The sequence below is a fragment of the Anticarsia gemmatalis genome, chromosome 9, assembly GCF_050436995.1.
Source record: "Anticarsia gemmatalis isolate Benzon Research Colony breed Stoneville strain chromosome 9, ilAntGemm2 primary, whole genome shotgun sequence".
Lineage (NCBI taxonomy): Eukaryota > Metazoa > Arthropoda > Insecta > Lepidoptera > Erebidae > Anticarsia > Anticarsia gemmatalis.
The window spans coordinates 393,868-414,152 of NC_134753.1; the positions used below are offsets into that span (position 1 = coordinate 393,868).

The 20,285-nt window shown below is 35.6% G+C and overlaps 2 protein-coding genes across 2 annotated transcripts in view; one reads left to right on the forward strand and one right to left on the reverse strand.

Annotated features, from left to right (window-relative positions):
- Positions 1–920: 920 nt before the first annotated feature.
- Positions 921–4,332, reverse strand: LOC142975547 (3-oxoacyl-[acyl-carrier-protein] reductase FabG-like). Its single transcript, XM_076118470.1, has 4 exons — positions 3,787–4,332; positions 1,883–2,108; positions 1,582–1,668; positions 921–1,242 (listed from the first exon to the last, which is right to left on the reverse strand). The coding sequence occupies exons 1-4, from the start codon at positions 4,038–4,040 to the stop codon at positions 1,003–1,005; spliced, it is 807 nt and encodes a 268-aa protein (XP_075974585.1). The 5' UTR covers positions 4,041–4,332; the 3' UTR covers positions 921–1,002.
- LOC142975546 (uncharacterized) overlaps positions 2,656–20,285 on the forward strand; it is a 47,955-nt gene continuing 30,325 nt past the window's right edge. Inside the window, exon 1 of the mRNA XM_076118465.1 lies at positions 2,656–2,986. The gene's annotated coding sequence lies outside the window, so the exon portion shown is untranslated. The remainder of the gene's footprint in view (positions 2,987–20,285) is intronic.

The following is a 20,285-nucleotide window of genomic DNA, read 5'->3' on the forward strand; positions in this document are numbered from 1 at the left end:
AATGAGTACCTAAGGTGTCAAAAAACATGTAGGTACCTATTTACTGAACTAGGCTTCAAATATAACATAGGTAGGTGTAGGTACATGTCGCTAACTAAAACACCTTGCAAAAGCATAAAAGCTTTATAAGCAGATTATAATTAAAACTAATTGATTTGAGAATTAAATGTCGAAACTTCAAATACAACAAAGGGCACAAAGCAAGATGTCAGCAAGTCACTTGGTTTATTCCACATCAGTGATTTTCTGAATAAAGTCAGTTTTTCAATCGTGGGAATGTTATTGTGTTAATATTTTGAATGAACATGTCAAGTGTAAGTATTACTAAAGGTGTTGAATATGGTTGAACGAATTTACAGTGAAAAGTAATGTCCAATATTAGGATAGCGATTGAATGAAAGAGTGCAGGTACCGCAAATAATAGGAGTTTTTAAAAGTGAAGTGATTGCCGGAGTATGTCAATTATTTCTAAAAATGTTTATGACAGACAGCAAACTACAAAAAATTAAATTGTTATAATGTACGGTATTAAACGACGTTTAGCAGTAAGAAATTAATCTACGATTTTTATTGTAGTTATTTTGACTGCCAATAGATTCCACTTAAGTTTATAACACATTCCCTACATAATTCAAGTTTTCTTATTGTATCTATAAAACTTCTTTCTATCATTCGTTCGGCTGGGTAAGTGGAACACGACCAGTAAGAGGCCACGAGGATAAAATTAAAATTTGTATTAAAATAGGTAGGTATGTAGGTATGTCAATGCTAAAATTTGTGTGCAGAATGCATGTCTCGTGTCACATTCAATATGATCATCAAAGTCAGTAGTAGTAAGTAATCTATATGAACAAAATAATGAAAAAGTAATAATAAAAAGTGTGTCGTAAAACTAGGAAAATAATGAGAACTGAACAATATTCATTCTGGTAACATTTTATTATTTACTGTCAATAATACCGACTCTTGCTTTCACAAAGCATCATTTTCTAGTACACTTATTCACTTCATCTGTTCAGCAATAAAGGTGCCTGGAGTACCGAACTGGAGGCCCCCGTCGACCTGGACGATGGTGCCGGTGACGAGGCGGCTCATGTCGTCGCTGGCGATGTGCGCGATCATCTTGGCAATGTCCAGCCCCACACACACTTCTCCCATCGGCACCACTTTCGTAGCCCTCGCTAGCCAAGCTTGATATTCTTCTTCAGAGCACCCTGTCATGCGGGTTACGATTTTTGACACCTGAAATTTTAAGGAAAGAAGTTTATTCGGTTTTCTGGCAATTTTGACTGCCTCCGTGGCGCAGTGGTTAATTGCCATGGGTTCGATTCCCACACGGAACAATTATATTATTTGTGCGATGCACAAATAGTTGCTTCGGGTCTGTTTGTACTTTGTTTCCGATGCTTGCATGTTTGTAAAAGTCCCCGCGACACAAAAGTAATTCTTAGTGTGGGCGTTGTCTTTACGCCACTCAGCTAGTCAGTACATACAGTCTCACATTATATTCAGACAGAAACAGTCTCTTCTCAATATGTATATTAAATATTGTATCGATGGTTCATGGTTAACGTAACTTACAGTAAGTCCTGGACTGACGGCATTGACCCTCACTCCTTTAGGCGCCAGCTCCAACGCGATCAGCTTCGTGAAATGATCCAACGCCGCCTGCAAACAATTATCATTCAATTAACATTTTACTTTTGGAAAGTTCACTATCAACCAGTTCCCACATTGGGAATAGTTCTTTCTAATCCGCGAAAGTGCAATTAAAGTCATGCTAATAGCTAGCTAGTTCAGTCATACACCGATAGATGGCGTTGCTCATTGAATAAATTCGTAAAGTGCATAAAAAAAGCCGGTTTTAATGCCTAAGACATACCTTAGCCATGCCATAAGGCAAGCTGCCGACGGCGACGACAGTGGCAGAGATGCTGGACACGTTGACGATGTTCCCCTTGGTCTCGATGAGGCGCGGCACGAGCAGCCGCGTGAGGTTGTACACGCCGCGCACGTCCAGCGCGAACACGGCGTCGAACGTCGCCATGTCGGCGCGCTGGATGCACGTGCGCGCGCTTATACCGGCGTTGTTTATTAACACGTCCAGTCTGAAAACAAGGAGCAGTTTCATTACTTCTTTTTTAATATAGAGGCCAAGCCCATACCCCTACCACTCGTTTGCGAGGAGACTCTTGGCTGCAGAGGGACAATAATGGGTTAAAAAAGTAAAAAAAATAGAGCTGTGAAAGCAGACGTTTGACGTTTCGAACCCGAGGCGCAGTGGTTTTTAGGTCGCCACGCCAATACCATTGCGAAAAAAAACGAAACAAACTTTTCTAAGTTATGTGTGTATCAGAAATAGTGATCACATGTTGCAACGGTGAAGGAAAACATCGTGAATAATCGTGATGCGACCTTGCATGCCCGAGAATTCCCCAAACACCAAACTCCCCAGACTCAAGGCGTAAATCCTCACTCATTATGGGAGGAGCACCTTGCCCAGCAGTGATATATTAATGGGGTTACATTTAGTTATAAATAAGTGCAATATAAGTTAAAAGTGCTAGAGAATGGTCCCATAGGTGAACAGACAAATTGCGAACATAGTAATGCACAAACAGTTCGCAAGATCTCTGGTATAAACATTTCCTTTCGCATCTTGAAACGTAAAACAGGTTCAATACTTCAATATTTTGTTGTTTTTTCTGACATAAATGTCAAATAGTCTTGTAGTTCAACAACTTGGTAGATAAAAGTTCGCGGCGGGTAACCAAATTAAGATTTCAGAACGTCAGTGGCTCGCCGGCTTGTGAAGCGGACAAACACACAATTTATTATTAATCATACTTTTGATAAATCATTCATACAAAACCTCTCAACTAAGTTAACGAACTATAGTTTTAAGATTGAGCTGAGCAAGTGTAGTCCAGCAAGAACTTGCGTCGCGGGCCAGTGTGACCTGCGCCGAATCGTCAAGACATTCCAGGTAAAATATTTAATAGTGTTCATTCTCATATAATATAATATTATTTGTTTAAAGTTGTATGGGGGAGCTTATGAAGCTTAGACATTATGAAAACGTTTTGTGTGTTTAGATAATATAATAATGTAGGGACATAGTAATCTTCGTGTCAAAACGTAGCTGAGTCACGCACTTATTTAACTAAATTACCAAATGATTGTTCTTTCTGATAAATTGAGTCTTCAAGTTGATAACTTTGCAGGCAAAGATATTTTTGAATATCATTATATTAACGAAAACATTGTTGAATTCTTTATCAACTGTACAAATATAAATAAAATGATACCTAATTTGTTTTGACTCGGAGATAATAAATTAATATCTACAAAATAATATGTATGCACTTATGCACCTACCTAAGTAATACAAGAAGAAATGCATGGATGATAAATGATAGTGTCCGTATTGTTCTTAGATTCTAAAAATATAAGTTTAATTACTTTTTGTAGGTAGGTAAGTGTACCTTATATGTATATATTACTAAACAATCGAAAACAGGATTGTTGATTAATCGTTAACCTTTAGACGCCTTTGGTAGTCGTTTAAAGATAATTTTTCCTGTACCTACATAATGCAATGTGTAAATTAAATGTTTAAAGTTAATTCTTATGTTATCTGTTGCGTTACGTCAGATGAGTTTGACGTTTTCACTAGTTATAATAACTACTAGAAATTAACTGTCATTAAACGTCAATATTAACTTATCGACGAATTTATCGGACGATAGCTAATTAATCACTGATAGTTTAGTTTTTGTTTCCTACCTTCCATAGTGCTCAATAGTTTCCTTAGCAGTTCTCTCAACTCCTTCATCAGTTGCAAGATCAGCGACAATCGCGAGTGGCTTCAGGCCTTTTTCCCGCTCGCAGCGTTCCGCGACGCTTTTCAAGTTCTCTTCATTTCTTCCCACTATAGACAGCTTGGCTCCAAGCTTCGCAAACAACAGCGCCGTAGCTTCCCCGATGCCCGCACTCGCACCGGTTATGAGAACTACTTTATCCGTAAAATTTACTTCCATTATTGCATGAATATTTTATATCGGCTGTGTGATAACGTCGCCCGCTCGTTGTTGACTGAAGTGAAATAACGAGACAATACGGTTATCACAAGTACTTTGTAAATTGTCTCCACACACCTATAAAATTTCAAGTTCAATGGCTTAAGTGAGGTGCACTGTGCACGCGATGTCTAAAATTAGAACACCGCGCGCCGGCCGGTCGAAATTGTGTCTTATTTTGTTTACGTTAGGATTGATGATTAAATTTAAACGAAATTCGTTTACTGACTTGATAATATTTGGGTAATGGTCCATGGCATTAGCGATGTACATTATCTGTTTCGGTTTTTTTCAAATTTTGTTTAGCGCCCTCTGCTGATGACCGTCTAAAGCATTACATGTAGTACACATCTTTACAGTTATTTGCTATTTGGCACTAGATGTCGGTAGTAAAATGTTACATATGAGTTACACTAGATGTCAGCACATGTACAAAAGTTGACAGAGCATTGCTGCAGCGTCAAATTAATAGCTCTTCATATTTTTCTGTACTCAATTACGTTCACTATTGTATTAATGTTAACTACGTTCACTTTTTAACGAAATAACCGCTTAGTACATAACATAACCTTATAATAAATAAGTACTGAGTGCATAAAAATAAAGATATGTGTCAAGAAGCTTGTTTTGGCTGGACTGGGCTTCAAAATATCCAGAAGGGATTTAACTAAAACACCTTGCAAAAAGGGAAATAGATTTAACTGTTAAATATCGAAACTTCAAATGTAACAAAGGGCACAATACGAGATGTCAACGAGTCACTTGGATTATTCCACATCAGTGATTTTCTGAATAAAATCAGTTTTTCAATCGTGGGAATGTTATTGTGTTAATATTTAGAATGAACATGTCAAGTGTAAGCACTACTAAAGGTGTCGAATATGGTTGAACGAATTTACAGTGAAAAGTAATGTCCAATAATAGGATTGACTGAGATTGAATGAACGAGTGCAGGCACCTCACATAATAAGGTTTTATTTATTTGTTTTGCATCAATTATATTTAATAGTTTATTTCATAGCAAATATACTTATTGAACAATAGTAATCAGACGTATTAACTATTAAGGTAAACGTTATTCTAATATTTAGTTCAGCTACTGCCCATTAGATGGCGTTACTAAACACACCACTGAAACTTTTTACAAACCTCAGTTTTTTCTCCATAAACAAAAAGTGCGATATTATTTTTATTCATAACAAAGTGAAACAAGATGGGTGAGCGTTCAAGGCATGTAACACATCACAGTTGACGGGAAGCGAGGATGTGTAACGTAATACTGATACTGAGTCGAGCCACTGTTGTTTGAGTTGTGTTTTGTAATATTATTGTAACGTTCTTAGTGTTACTGCACAAACAACACTGAAATAATATCTGTTTACTCAAAACCGAAAACCAGAACAAAAATAACAAGAATAAACAACGTTTGTAAAAAGATTTTTGTAAAAACGTTTTTTTCAAAAGTATCGTTGCATATTTTTACGTTTTGGTATCGTTTCATTTACATTAATCAATTATTTATTTAGGTATACAATTACAGTTTATAATTATTTTCTTTTGATTAGTAAACATTACTTGCTAAAAGTGTTTATTACATATTTACGAATAAAATATTTTAGTAGAAATAGTTTTACATTTGAAGCGGGGTAGTAACATGATATGTTTTGTGCAAGCGTAAGACAGCTTGTTACTGAATAACAAGCTCTAATATAAATAACATCTCTTGTTTTACAGTTACCGTTATGTTAGGGGTCACAACTTTAGGGAGGAAAATACGCACTGAATACAAAATTTAAATGGTTTATAAATTAGGTCAGTTTAGTTTTGTATGGGTAGGTTTTTTAATTATGAAGTTTTATATTTTAAACAATTGCTTTTTTACTTATTCTCCTTACATTATATTATTACCTGTCGAAATATTGTTTACAAATATGTATAAAGTTACAATCCAACAACTTAGTCGAGAGCCTTGCATGAAAGGCAATTGCAGGTTTATACAATCGGCGGTTGTATGTTTGACGAAGCTACTTTATTTTGGAAAACCACCGAATTCTTCATTCAAATACGGTCACGCCAAACCTCTCTACTAAGTTGTCGAACTATTTAAATGAATGAAAACTCGAGAAAGACGATCTGTCAAATATAATATAATTAAATATTGCCCAATGAAAGGAGATAATAAAATTCATTCAAATAAAAAACGAATATTATATTAAATTAAAGCCGTCGCCGTGACGCCGACGCACTTCAAACTGCAACATTACAAAACTCCCGGCTACTATTGTAAATAATCTAATACCTTCATATCGTCCCCGTAGAGCGAAAAGTCATTAACTCGAAAAACCTTGTTTTGAGATATGGCTGTTCAAAGTTTTTAAAAATATAAAAATTCATAACTTACGATTGCAGTAACCTATCTCTTTTATTTTTTAAATATGTAACATAATTTCGAGTTAGTTAATTTTTGTTCAGAGTTAGTGATTTTTAACGCAGTATGAAATGCGTGTACCGATGTGAAAAATAACTAAATCCATTTAGTGATTTTACAATTGGTAATAATAATTTTAATATGCAAAGATAATTCAAGGGAAAAGTAATTAAGTCGTTTTAGGTATTTTTTAAGTAGGGGTTAGATACAATCCTAAGAAATGAATATTAATTAACTAAAATTAGTTAATTTGCTCATTTTATTTTCAGCTCAAAAGGGTTGACCTGGTTAATTTTCACATTCTATAAAACAAAAACTATAATAGCTACAGGTATGAGGATTAGACAGAAAATTAGAGAAAAATATGGCGATTTCAATGGTGTCATAAAAAAAGAAATCATTAACTCGAGTTAATGACTTTTCGCTCTACGGGGACGATATTATAAACTACCAACAGCCCTCTAACTGACTAGAAAGCGTTTTAAAACGAATCGGTCAAATTAATGTACATACATTTACCATTATTCTGTTAAACTGTTAGGCCATTTGATTGAGTAATACCATTTTTTTAAAAGACAACTCCCGCACTAAGAATGAATTGCCTCTTGTGTCGCTGGGACTTTTACAAACATACAAACAACGGACACAAAGTACAACTAGACCCGAGACAGTTTGTGGTTGGGTTATTAGTGGATCGCACAAATAATTGTTCCGTGTGGTAATCGAACTTCCCGACGCAATAGTAGCGGCGTGGTGACCTTAACCACTGCGCCACGGAGGCAGTCGATTTAAAAAGCGGTGTGTATCTTTGATAAAAACTATAAAGCCTCGTGTCGGCGGGATGGGCAGAGGTGTAGGGTTACCTACATTGTAAGGCTAAGCCATTCAGCGGCATAATGCTGTTATGATCGTTTCAAGCAGTCTCTTTGTTTTGTGCCGATTTCTAATGCAATTCAATAGGATATGTGCTGCTAGTTGTAGCCGTAGAACTTAGATCTAATATTACATTTACACGATCGTGGGTTATTTACTTTATTTTGGTCTACTGGACGTTTCGGCAAAGATTACAGTGGGTAGTATAAAATGTATGATATCAAGGCCAGATGTGTAGTACCGTTGGTTGTAGGCAAGACATTCTTAACATTCCTCTTAAGTCCAAGACTTGCTTAAGGCTTCTCCTCCCCACTTTGCAATGCATAGCATGAAAAACATGTCAAATGTTGAACAATTTCAGTTGAGAACATAGCTTCAGCTCTAATACTTAACATAGTTACATGTATTCAAAAGGTGTCATGCTAGTAGACAGTGTAGGAGTACGTTGTGCGAGTCAATTGTTTGACCCTACAATAGTGGCAGATGTCGCAGTAACAACTGTAACAAGATTAGGCGCGCGGCTCCTGACCTCGCCAATTAACGGCCGGCGCACGCGCACCTCGCCCGCTTGCATTTGTTATTATACATGTTTTATCACGCCATATTTGTAGGCGATACACTTTTAAAAACCATTTATTTACTAGTTTATAGACCAGCTCTGCTAGTCTACTTATAGTTCCTTTTTTTTCCGCCTATTAAGGGTTGTTTTAAAAGAAACAGTCTATGGGTCTTGAAACTTACATACCTATATAAGATCACGTTTTCTTTCCTATCGGGCATAGATCACCGCCACTCACTATTCGCTACCATACCTACAACGTGTAACGTGGTCTTCAATCTTCTTTCTGATAAATCTGAATAATGTTACAGCCAAAGCGCATTAATAATTATAATTGCAGTAGAATGGATTGGTATTGGTAGTATGGTTTGTAGTCAAAGTTGTTGAAGCCGAAAGACTTTTGACATGCCTCAGATACTACTATCTGACTACTATCTTATTAGATGACCACTGGGACATCTTTATAACGTGCCCCCCGAAGCACGGACGTACTACGATAAGCACCACTAAGCGGCCGCGCCGCCCCATACTGAATCTCTTCATAGGTGCCCGACGGCCGCCAGTATAATTCACCTGTCTTTCTTTAATATTGAAAAGGTTTTTGATATAAAAATTATGTCACTAATTACGCAAAAACACTAATTTGAGACTCAGTGTCTCAAATTAATGTTTTTTAACTTACACTAATTTGAGACACTGAGTCTCAAATTAGTGGAAGCCGTGCAATAAGATTGTTTATCACACAGGCATTCTATTTTGCATTCCTTCATATTTTTATAAAAGTAAGTACACTTAGGTATCTGAAACCGAGAGCTTTCCTTGATTATAAACTTTCTTGAAAAAAATTCTGGTTTCTTCACTTGCATTAGAAGCGTATATTAGTGGCAAATGTAAAACTATATGTGCTTAATTAAAAGCTTAGACTAGTGAAGTATGAATGTTGCGTAACGCTACTAGAAGAACTGAAATAGATGAACACAGCCCAGAGATGATGAGTTTAGAATATAAGGGAAAGAGCCTAATATAAGGAAAATTGTCTACAAACATTTAGTCCAGCAGGCAACATAACATAACTGTCTAGTAACAACACAAGTTAGTCAGAGCCTAACATAACGAAACGTAACCTGATAACCAAAGTAAACAAAAGAAACACATTATTTGAACAACATCGAGCGGTGAAAGGGTTGTCGGTGTGCGCGCACAAGGCGGAGGGGGCGTGGCCTCGCCGCGGCACGTTTGATCTCAGCCTAACCCCCCGCCTACAAACCCGCGTCGGATATGCGTCGAGTTTCAACTTCCTTTAAAACGGGTTTTCGCTTTACAACCCGGGTTTTTGAAGCGATGTGTATATGTCAGGTTTAATTATATAAGCTATGGGTTTCATTGTGCGTAAATAAAGGTGGTTTGATGTAAATTGTTTTGTTTTGTACGATTGTGGTTCACAGGTGATCAGTTTTATTGTTTTCTGGGATCTTTTTATAGATTGACTATTAAATACTACGTAGAACTGAGGTGAGGTTTCCGAAGACGATGTCTAGGACAGAGCGAAGTGGAGGAGAAAGACCATGAAGGCTGACCCCACTACCATATGGAATTCATAGCATGGAAGAGAGAGAGAGTAGCACAATAAGTTAACACTTACTGTGATTTGCGAAGAAACGGTTTAAATCGTCGTCAAAGAAGGTTGAGAAGCTTGTTGAACTTTGTATAAACACCTGCATTATAATATTATAACTGTGATGATAATTAAGTCAAATGTAGATTGCATTAAAAGTTTGCAGCGAAAACAAGCGGCATTCTTGAGTTTGTAGAATACATGCGTATTATGGTAGAATTGTAATCAGTTTTATTAAAAAAGAATATACCTATCATTGGCCTGTTTACACACGGTCATTTGATCCAAAACTAGGCTAGACTAGGCTCAGAACAGATACTCGTGTTCATCACACAAATATTTGATTCGGGTGGGATTGGACCACCACACGCGGTGCTACGGTTATTGCAGCGAACCACGTTAACCACTGCGCCAAACCTGCATTTATAAATGAAAATACTTATGAAACTTGTCTTGTATAAAACCTTGCAATAATCATGACCCTAACATGGAGTGTACAGTATTAATAAGATGTCTTGTAAAAATGCGCACATTTGCGCAGTGACATGTAATATGCGCGCACTGCTTCAAGTGCGAATTATTTATACCTTTTGTAATCATCTCGGCTCAGCAAGGAGCCTACAATGACCGGGAAGCCTTTGAAAACCTTCACACACAAAAAACCACCTTACTACCTTTTGAAAAAGTCTAAAATCCTTCGGTCAAATTTTTAAATCGATCTTCAATTTGAGAGTTAAATGATTTTGGGCTTTATTGCTTTACTGTTAGGGTGTGGTTTTGGTTAGTGTTTGTAGTGTGAGGAAATAAGATTTTCTCGTATAAATAAATTGTCGCCGATATATCCCCGCGTATATCACTCTGCTTACACCTCGTTAGGGTGAACGGGCACGGGGTGAACATACGCTTTTAAAGTGTTAGTGTGATACAAATGGATTTGCGGTTTTAATTATTAACTTGCTTCTTTAACAGTCAGACAGAGTTTAATGTGAGTTCTTAGAACTGTTTATGCTCATAGTCTAAAAGAAAAAAATAAAACAAACACCTATTTATTATAAAGTGTACATTAAAAAAACCGATGGCTTATCTAGTTGTCTAATGCTTTTTCATTTACACGGTCGGAGAACTAAATATCTTTAAGATTATTAAATTATATGATTTACAGCCACTTTCGTCAATTTTGAATGAGTGATTTTTACATACAATTGTTGTCACCATCTATCTACTAGTTCATCCAACACTTACTAAAGCTCCACAACTGGCCTTACAATCCAAATATCATTTTTTTAAAAGCCTGATATCATACAAATTCTTTACAGTGTAAAAGTTACACTTAAATCTGTTTCGTTTCTAAACGTTGCGCCTTATCTCATAAGCGGCGTATCAAAAGGGATTAAACACGGCCATAAATACAGCCTCCGAGATTATAATAATAATATATAATAACATTAAAATAATAATAATCGTATCTCCGCCATTTAATAGATTTATTTCGTGTCGTTCGTCAATTTGTTGAGATCGACTTTGGATGACTCCATTTCTAGATGTGGCTTGTATATGGTTTTTGTGTTTACGGTGCGTTATAGTTAAAAGGATTTTTACCGTTTAAGTTCCGAAAAAAAACGTTTTAGGCACGAGTTAAGGAACAAGATGTGTAAAAAAGCTTGTCATATTGAAATCGTAATAGTATGTGTATTCTTCTCTCGCGGAAGTGGTCGAACGTGTAAAATTTAGACAATTAATTAGCCTAGTAACTATCAATTTCGTTATTCTATTTAATAAAAATCTACCCCTATTTTTGCTGGAATACTGGATGTATCTATGACGAGAAGAGACGCACGGTTTAACTAGTTATATTTAATTAGAATATAACGCCATGATGCATTAAGTCCGCTTATGTGCCACTACTGTTCATTAAGTTTCAATCAATAAAAACAAGTATAACACATGCATTAATACACAAAATCACGCCTTCTCCCAAAGGGGTAGACAGAGACCAGAGAACGCCACTTGGTAGGATCCTTACAAACTATATACCCTTGCTTCATTCACATCCACACATCTTGTCATACAGGACCGCCGGTTACAAGTAAGTACTAAGCAAATAATACTGATAAACTCTTTTTTTCTAAACGTGTGATTGTGAAACACTTTAGTCGTTCCCGCAGATGTTTATCGATTCATTAGTGAGTCGATTGTATCGATAGAATCGATGCCGCTTGATAAATAGTCGACTGTGTCGTTTAGTCGATGTCGGGAGAAAGTTGCACTGTTTTGTAAGTTGAGTTTAATTGCTGTTAAGATCTAGGCGATTATTGATACTAGGTCAAATTGAGGCGGGCAATTATTATTTTGAAATAACAACATTTTACTTTATATTAAGGTCCATATGATATTAGTCACGTAAGTTATGCATGTTTTACAAAGCTTTTTATAAATTTACATAAAATTTTTGATACATGTGTTCTCATATGACAATGACAATGGTCGTAAACGGATGTAGATAAAATTGTCCCTTACTATCTGACTTCATGGCGGGAGACTCCTCCTGTAATTAAGGAGGGGTAAGGATTTGAGTCCACTATGCTGGCTGTGCGTGGCACAGTGGCGAAGGTGTTCGCCACGCCGCTACCAGTGTGCCGAGAGGTCGCGGGTTTGATTTCTACACGGTGACGAACGACGAACTATTTGTCATACAAATATTTGCGCGATCCACGAATAGTTTAGTTGTTTCAGGTCTGGTTGTACTTTGTGTCCGTTATTTGTATGATTGTAAAAGTCCCTGCGAGACAAGGACAATTCTAAATAATAAAATATTCCGTGTGTATGAGTATTTCTTTTATGTTTAACCGTGTTGTAAACAAAGCTGGTTTACAGTTATTTTATTAATTTATATTTTTATCTATATTTATTTTCCCTATCATAAGTTACCCATAGCGAGGTCAACGACCGTTTGACTCATAATTATTATGGTCTCGCATGTCATATCAATGTCTGCTAAACAAACAAAAACTCGATTATAATTAACTTTATTAAAAACAAATATAGTAAAACGTTTGTTTTTCGGTTTTATTGAATGCTAGAAGATGGAAAACCCGCCGTATAATATATTTTACACTCTTATAATGTAGTTAAAAGTTTTGCATCAATTTCTTTTAAAACAATTTTACTCTGCAAAAATCATTTATAAGTGACTTTATTATATAATAAAGTATAGACTACGTAAGAGAAGCTAATAACAACAAAAAAATGTTTATTTAATTACGTCGAAACGTCAAAATTGGCGCGCTTTTTCTCGCGCCATTTTATGATTTTGACAGCTGACAATAGGCGCGTTTAGTTCATGCTGCGTACGTTGAATAGCCACGCTCTAACCCTCCGGTGGGTGGTTTATTGTTTTATGAGCAGCATTACACGCTTCTTCCCGCTTTGTCCCAAGTTTTACGAGGGACAATGACAGGACAAAACGTAAGAATTCAACTCTGTTGTCAGATCGCTTGATAGAGTGCCGTAATCTTTCTTCCTGTCACATATTTGTGTGTCTTTGTTGCATACGTGATTGCCATATCACTAATAAACGTATTGTCTAGTTTTATAAGAGTTAAAAGGAAAATAACTTGATTGGTTACATGGGGACAATCTGAGCTCCGACAGCTTGTATACAACTTATAGTGATTGAGATATGAGGCTCTCAGTTTTAAACCTTTTTTAGGATGAAGTCTTAATGCTTATAAAAATGTATGATATTTCCGGGCATTAAAATATGGCAACGGTTCGAAATATTCGCGATATTGTTTGTTTTTATATTATGCATTGCAATTAAGGTTCGGCCATTGTGTTTTAACAATGAGTGGCGTAGATAGATAAAAATACTAGATATAGGAATTTAAATACAAAACACATTTCAAATAAGTTATTTCACCAACTTATGTGCTTAAAAGGCACCAGGATATTGATTTTAATTAGATGTTTTGATGAATGCACTCCTCTTCCTAATAACGACAATCTGTTATGAATTGATTCCATTCTTATAATAATATGATGAAGTCCAAAAACAACGTCTTCCTCTTTTTTTGTTCACTCACAAACTAGTCGTCAGAGCTAGTATATTATACATTCTCCATCTTGAAATAACTTATTACATTTTACGCGCCATTCATCAAATATTCAACAAAATGTTGCAAATTAAAAAAATATAATTTTATAGTAATGAACGGATTATGGTAATTTAGTCATTGGATATACAGCGTGTGTTATAAATCACACGGTTTTAATATAAGTTTTGGCTATTAAATATCATTAATAGATAATCAAGAGTTTTTTTGTTGCTTATTGAGACGTTAGAAATAACGAACGGCCTAAATATAATTAATGAAATGGTGTCCGTTTTCAAAATATTAACAAGTTTTTGTTGCGTGGGAGTGACAAATTGCTGCTGGCTATAATGACAGCGGTGAAGTAATTTAGATCAACATCGATCGGTTTAATGGTGCAATGTTATACGAATATAAGTTATTATGACTGTACCGAAATATTCCGTTGTGTGAGACAGCTAGTGACGGAAGTTGTTCATTTGATCGAATCACAATAATGTCAATTTGTGTTTGAACTATATAGTTCATTGTTAATGCTGTGGTTACTGCTATAGTTTATATTTTAGGTACATTTTGTGTACTGTCTCAATTGTTTAAACATTTCGACTAAGATATAGCAACAGCTTAGCTTTTCCTTCAACTAAGATATAATCGTAGCTTAACTTAATTAGAGGATTTTGTTATTATGAGGTCACATTATGAATCACTACTCAAACCATTAAAATGAAGATTCTTTGTTCTTCAAACTGCTCCGATAACCTCGCATCAATCAAAATCGAAACAGAAACCTTGAACTTAATTCCTTAATTAAATACATCAATTAATCGAATATTCTAATACAAACAAGTGTTGCGTACATCCATAAATAACAGCTATTCTTTACGAGCGTTCCGTGAATTTGGTCACTGTGTTGTGTCGTGTGGCGTTTCGTCGTAGTAATTGTCTCTGCTCTCCCGCTGGCCAGTATTGTTGTGTTTGTTTAAGTAGTAAGGAGGTGCAATCCATCATGGGGTCTCTGCAGCGGGAGCTACTGCTCGGTCACCCAGGGCAAGAGGCCTTGGGACCCGTTACTCGCAGTTATATGGGGCTGTAAAATGTGGGCTCGGAGAACTCTCTGTGCGGATTTTTTGAGCTATTGTTTAAGTGATGCACTAAATCTATACTTTGGTGTTCAATTTTGAAAATGTGTCTGTTTTGTTGTTTGTTTCATACCAGTTCCTATGTTTCCGAATCGGTACTAACTTAAGGACGTATAAGTGTAATGAAAAGCTGTATGAAATAGGGAGATGTTGGAATGAAATAAAATTTTGAAATTTTCTGTTTTTTCTTTCTACTATTTTCCTAACAGTAAAACTCAAGAATTACTATGTAATATCTATAGTCTTATACAACTTATACTTTTCTTTATATCTACTTGTTAATATATCCAAAAGCCCTTACAGAAAAAACTAAGAAAGCAGATTCGTCACCCCCTGTAAGGAAAACGTCGTCATTATTTCAAGTGAATAGTTCGCAGTGGTCGCATTGTCCGCACAGTGGCTGTCTATACACTCCTAATGCGTGTTTATCATTGTTTAGAGCAAGAACAAAACGCCAACTGTGCAGACTAGGCTCAATGGGTGTTGTTGCCTTTGCGCGTTCCACGAACGAAAGTTGACGGATTGATTTTGGAACACTGTTTGATGGCACGGGATTGATTGTCTGTGGCAAAAAAAGAGCGCGAAAAAAATAAAGATTGGGTGTTGAATTTTAGTTTATTAAACAGGTTTGTATTGAGATAAATAAATGTGCCTTACTTGTAATTTTCTAGAGCCGTCTGAAATTGAAATCGTATTTATTTTGTATAAAATGTTCATTTGCTAAATCAGAATCATTTTACTAGCTAGTTCCATAAATCTGTAGGTAGGGTACCTTTCTTCATTCTCAACTCAATTAAATAAACAGATATTCGATAGTTTTTATTTTATCATGTAACACTACACAAACTGTCATTAAAAAACTTTATTTACTAATAAAAACAAAGTTTTGTCCCCACTGATTTATGTTGAGTGTAAAAGTCCGGTTTTACGGTTACCTTTTATGATTTTATTCAGGAACTTTACGGTTTTAAAACGCGTCAACTGATAGTGACGACGTGAGAAATATTAGAGGAAAAAATGGGTACCATAGACTATAGTGGCTGAATCGTATGGCTTTTTTTGTGTCATATTCTACTTTTACAAAATATAGCCTATGTTTGGCTCTACATCCCTAGGTTCTAGGCCCCCCTTCAAGCTAAATTTCCCGATATTTGGCTGCTAGGTCATACCGCGTAAAAGGATATACGATATTATACCTACTATTTAAAGAGTGTAGTTTATAAAAGCAAAAATAGAAAAAAGACAGTCGGACAAGGAGCTAAAATTATAAAAATATTGTTAAGTATGCATGTAAATTTGTGGTGAAAAATTACTGGAAATTTCACTTACGCTGCAAAATTAGGATGTTAAAAGAAATTCCTATTTTAGCACACGAACATTTGTCTCTAGGTTGAAGCAACTTGCTCCAAACAAAACAGTATATTCAACAAATTTCACTCACAAATCTCCCGTAGATTTGACACAAAAACACATTCGAATCACAGCAACAAATCATAGAAACAATACGACTTTACTTCACAACCAAAACAAATTAGGACACACATTGTCTTCAATAATATAAGCATAGTTCGTCGATTTACAATTGTATATTGTCACCATTCAGGGGCACCATAAAACTACGGGGTGACGCTACAACACTTATATATGACGGCTGTAAAATACACACAAACGATTTTAATTCAAATGTCTTTTGTTTTCCGACATTTTGTTTTCGGAGACAATATTTTGGACAGTTTTGGACGGAGTTTTGGACACGACTTGGTATTTGATGGGACTACTAATACTAGACTATACACGTTTTTGTACGGATTTAAGCGAAAATCTTTGTTTTAAGTTATATTCTTCCAATTTATAACTGAACAGTGTGTTATATCTATCTCACAACTTAATTAGAGAGCCTTGGTATGCAAAATTTATGTAGGGTGTAATTAAAAATTTACGTGTATTTCTAAAATAAAGAACTGTATCAAATAAGCTAAGTGGATGGAATATAGAAATATGAAAGTTGAACCAATTGATTAAAAAATTTGTAAACGTATCTCCTAAGAAATAAAAAAGCATGGAATCAGGTTGGATATTTTTAGCTACGTTTAGGATTTTTACGGTTTAGCAGATGTGGAAGAATCTGCCGAAAAGAAGAATTTATTACTTAAATTAGGTAATCAGTTGATTGAAATATCAGTTCTAAAATTAATATATTTTTTAATGACCACACTCAATACACACCCAATAACCTTCATTTTAATAAACAAACATATAAATCGTCACTGTCTATTATAATAAGTATGATGACGTTATATTAAATATTTATTTAAAACATTAACTAACTCGATTGATCTACGAATTTATTTATTGACAAAGAATTTATTAAAACAAAAGCCAAAAAAAATTTACAAACCAAAGACACGCACCACCCAAAGACAAAGACTTATTTCTTTTATTGTAAGTGGCAATGAGTGGCCTAGTTTGGGCCAGAAAGTGCTGTAAAAATATAAAATCTCTTTGTATTTAAAAACAAAAGCTCGCTATGTCTTTTTCAAAATGTAATGTAAACAATTGTAAAATATAATTTACAATGGTGCCAGAGATATTTATGACGCACTAAACTTGAAAGAGTTGAATGAATATGTTTGTAAATATTTTGTAGAATAAAGTTTTCTTTCTGAAATATCGTTTGGTTATGAAACTGTATCGTGGTGTGACAGTTATACTGGTATATTTTACTACTTTACAGGTTGAAAGTTTGTATGAGTAGTTATTATATATCATCATTTTAATGGACTTAAAAAAGAGGACTTTCTTTGAATGACTTTTTATTTATGTATGTATATTCATTGATTACTCTGCTATGTGTGGACAATTTTTGTTCAAGTTGTCCACTATCTTAATTATTTAATTAGCCGGATTTCTTTGCATATTGAGAGCATTATATGTTAGTAACTTAACCCGCCTTCATAGTCTTTGGAATATTAAAGATGAATGCAGCTCATAGGAAACCAAATCTAAAACAATTTCGTAATTCCAGAGATTATAATTTCCAATGTTACTCAAATTTCCTAGTGAAAATAAATAATCAGTGTTCCCCTCTATAAAGCATTGTAGGGAAAATACAAAATGAACAAGTGAGAACCCTTTTAAATTCGGATGACATTCAAATCGTTTATAACCCCATTTCTTGCGTAACCCACAACACGGAACGTAAGTAGAATCCGTATTATTAATGTCATCTAACACTAAACTGACTCAATTACAGACCGACTTTTATAACACAATCTACAACAGATTATCATCATAATAATACGATTTATTCTCAAAAACTTTTACGTCATATACACTGACAACTTTGTAGAGAACCGTGACATGGAATATGTATCTAGATTGTAATTAATACTGTAGCGTATTTCCAAAATAAAGTGTATGAATCAGACAGGCCATCTGCATAAGTCTGCGGTTCACTGATGTTCTAAATTCTGAACTTTATATACCTCACCAGTGAGTCTTTTTCTTCTATAATAAAAGACTACTCCCGCACTAAGAATTGCTCTTGTATCGCGGGGACTTTTACAAGCATACAAACAACGGACACAAAGCTCAAACAGACTTGAATTTGTGGATCCCACATTTTTTTTCGTGTGGAAATCGAACCCACGACCTCCTGACGCAATGGCAGCGTCGTGGCGACCGCCTTAACTGCACCATAGAGGCCGTCATCTCTATCTAGTTGTTAGACTATAGAGTCTTTTATAATACCGTTTAAATATGCTATTATTATATATTATAATAGACGTATATGTGTGTGTCGGTGTGGGATATAAATCAATAACCGATGGAGAAATTATATACGATATAGCCGCTAATGATGTCTGGATAAATAATTACAGATGTCTCAATTTGTTGCCGCTGTAGGGCTGCTTGGAGGTGTAGGATAAAAGGGTTTCGAATAATGTATAAAGATTACATTTTAGGAGAATATCGGTAATGTTACTGATAGATCGACTTTAAAATAGTTGCTCGTAAGAACAGTTTTTTTCAATACGAGGATTTTTTTTCATATCCCTTTCTACCTAGTAAAACCAATTATTCTTCTTAATTATTATGTATTAATAAAATACGAGCATTACGTGTTTGATATATTTATTGACAGAGAATGCCAAATCGTTATATGATTAATATATGGCATCTACCATAGAGTAGAAGGAGTTTAGGTGGAGTTTAGGTTCACCACATTTCTCCCCTCCTAACCTCTTAGCTGTTCTGCTGAATATAAGATGCAGCCAACACCTGGTTGAGGTGTCGGCGCCAGACATCGCCGTTGTCGGTGCGGATCTCATAATGAAGTCGGCCTAGACGTCTTGTGATAGTACCAAACTGCCAACGGTGCGAAGCACTCGTGTAGTCACGGGCCTGTACACGTTCGCCGACTTCCAACTGTCTGACCTTGATCTCTTGATGTTTTGATGTAGTTTCCTTATGGGTGTTTAGAAACATGCAGTGTAATGCTGTTCGAACTTCTCTTCCAAACATTAACTGATAAGGTGTCTGACCATTCAAGTTTGGTGTCCGTCTGAGGCGAGTTTTTACCATAACAAGTTTCTCTTGAAGATTACCCCTTTCTCCCTCTAAGCTTCGTAAGATTCTCTTGACTGTTTGTACGTATCGTTCAGCTTGTCCATTGGTTGCAGGGTGGTATGGAGCAGAGGTTTTGTGCGAAATCATACAGTCTTTTAGAAATTTTTCGAACTCTCCCGATACGAATTGTCGGCCATTGTCTGAGACAAGGAGTAGAGGTGTTCCATAGGTGCAAAATAGTTCTTTCAATTTTTGGATGCACCAAGAGCTTGTCGTTGATTTAGTAGGTATAATCTCTGTCCATTTTGAAAATGCGTCTACAACTATTAAAAGATAGTATCCGTAAACAGGTCCGGCAAAATCAATATGAAGCCTTTGCCAGGGGCCCTTTGGGTGTTCCCAGTGGTGTAGTGGTGCTTTCTCTGGTTCATTTTGTTGTAATCTACATGTTCTACAGGACTTAACTTTTGTTTCGATATCATTGTCAATTCCTTTCCAGTATACAAAACTGCGGGCCAGTAGCTTCATTTTCACAATGCCCGGGTGACCGAGGTGTAGTTCGTCCAGCACTCGTTCGCGTAATGTTTTTGGGATTAAGACTCGCGTTCCTCTTAGTATACATCCATCTTGTAAAGTAAATTCATTATCATTGTAACCGAGCGTTTTAAGTGATCGGCCAGTTTGTAATGCGAGTACTAATGGTGTATAATCGGAATCAATACTTGTCTCTTTCGCTATGATATTTGGGTTGACATCAATGGTATGTATTTGTTGAAGTTGAAAGCTGTAATTCTGGTCCATTTTGTTTGCCTTTGTGTTTTCTACTGGGAACCTGGATAGGTAATCTGCATTTGAGTTGTTAGGCGAAGTTCTGTATTCAATGTTGTAGTCAAATCCAGATAAGAAATGAGCGTAGTGGAATAATCGCATTG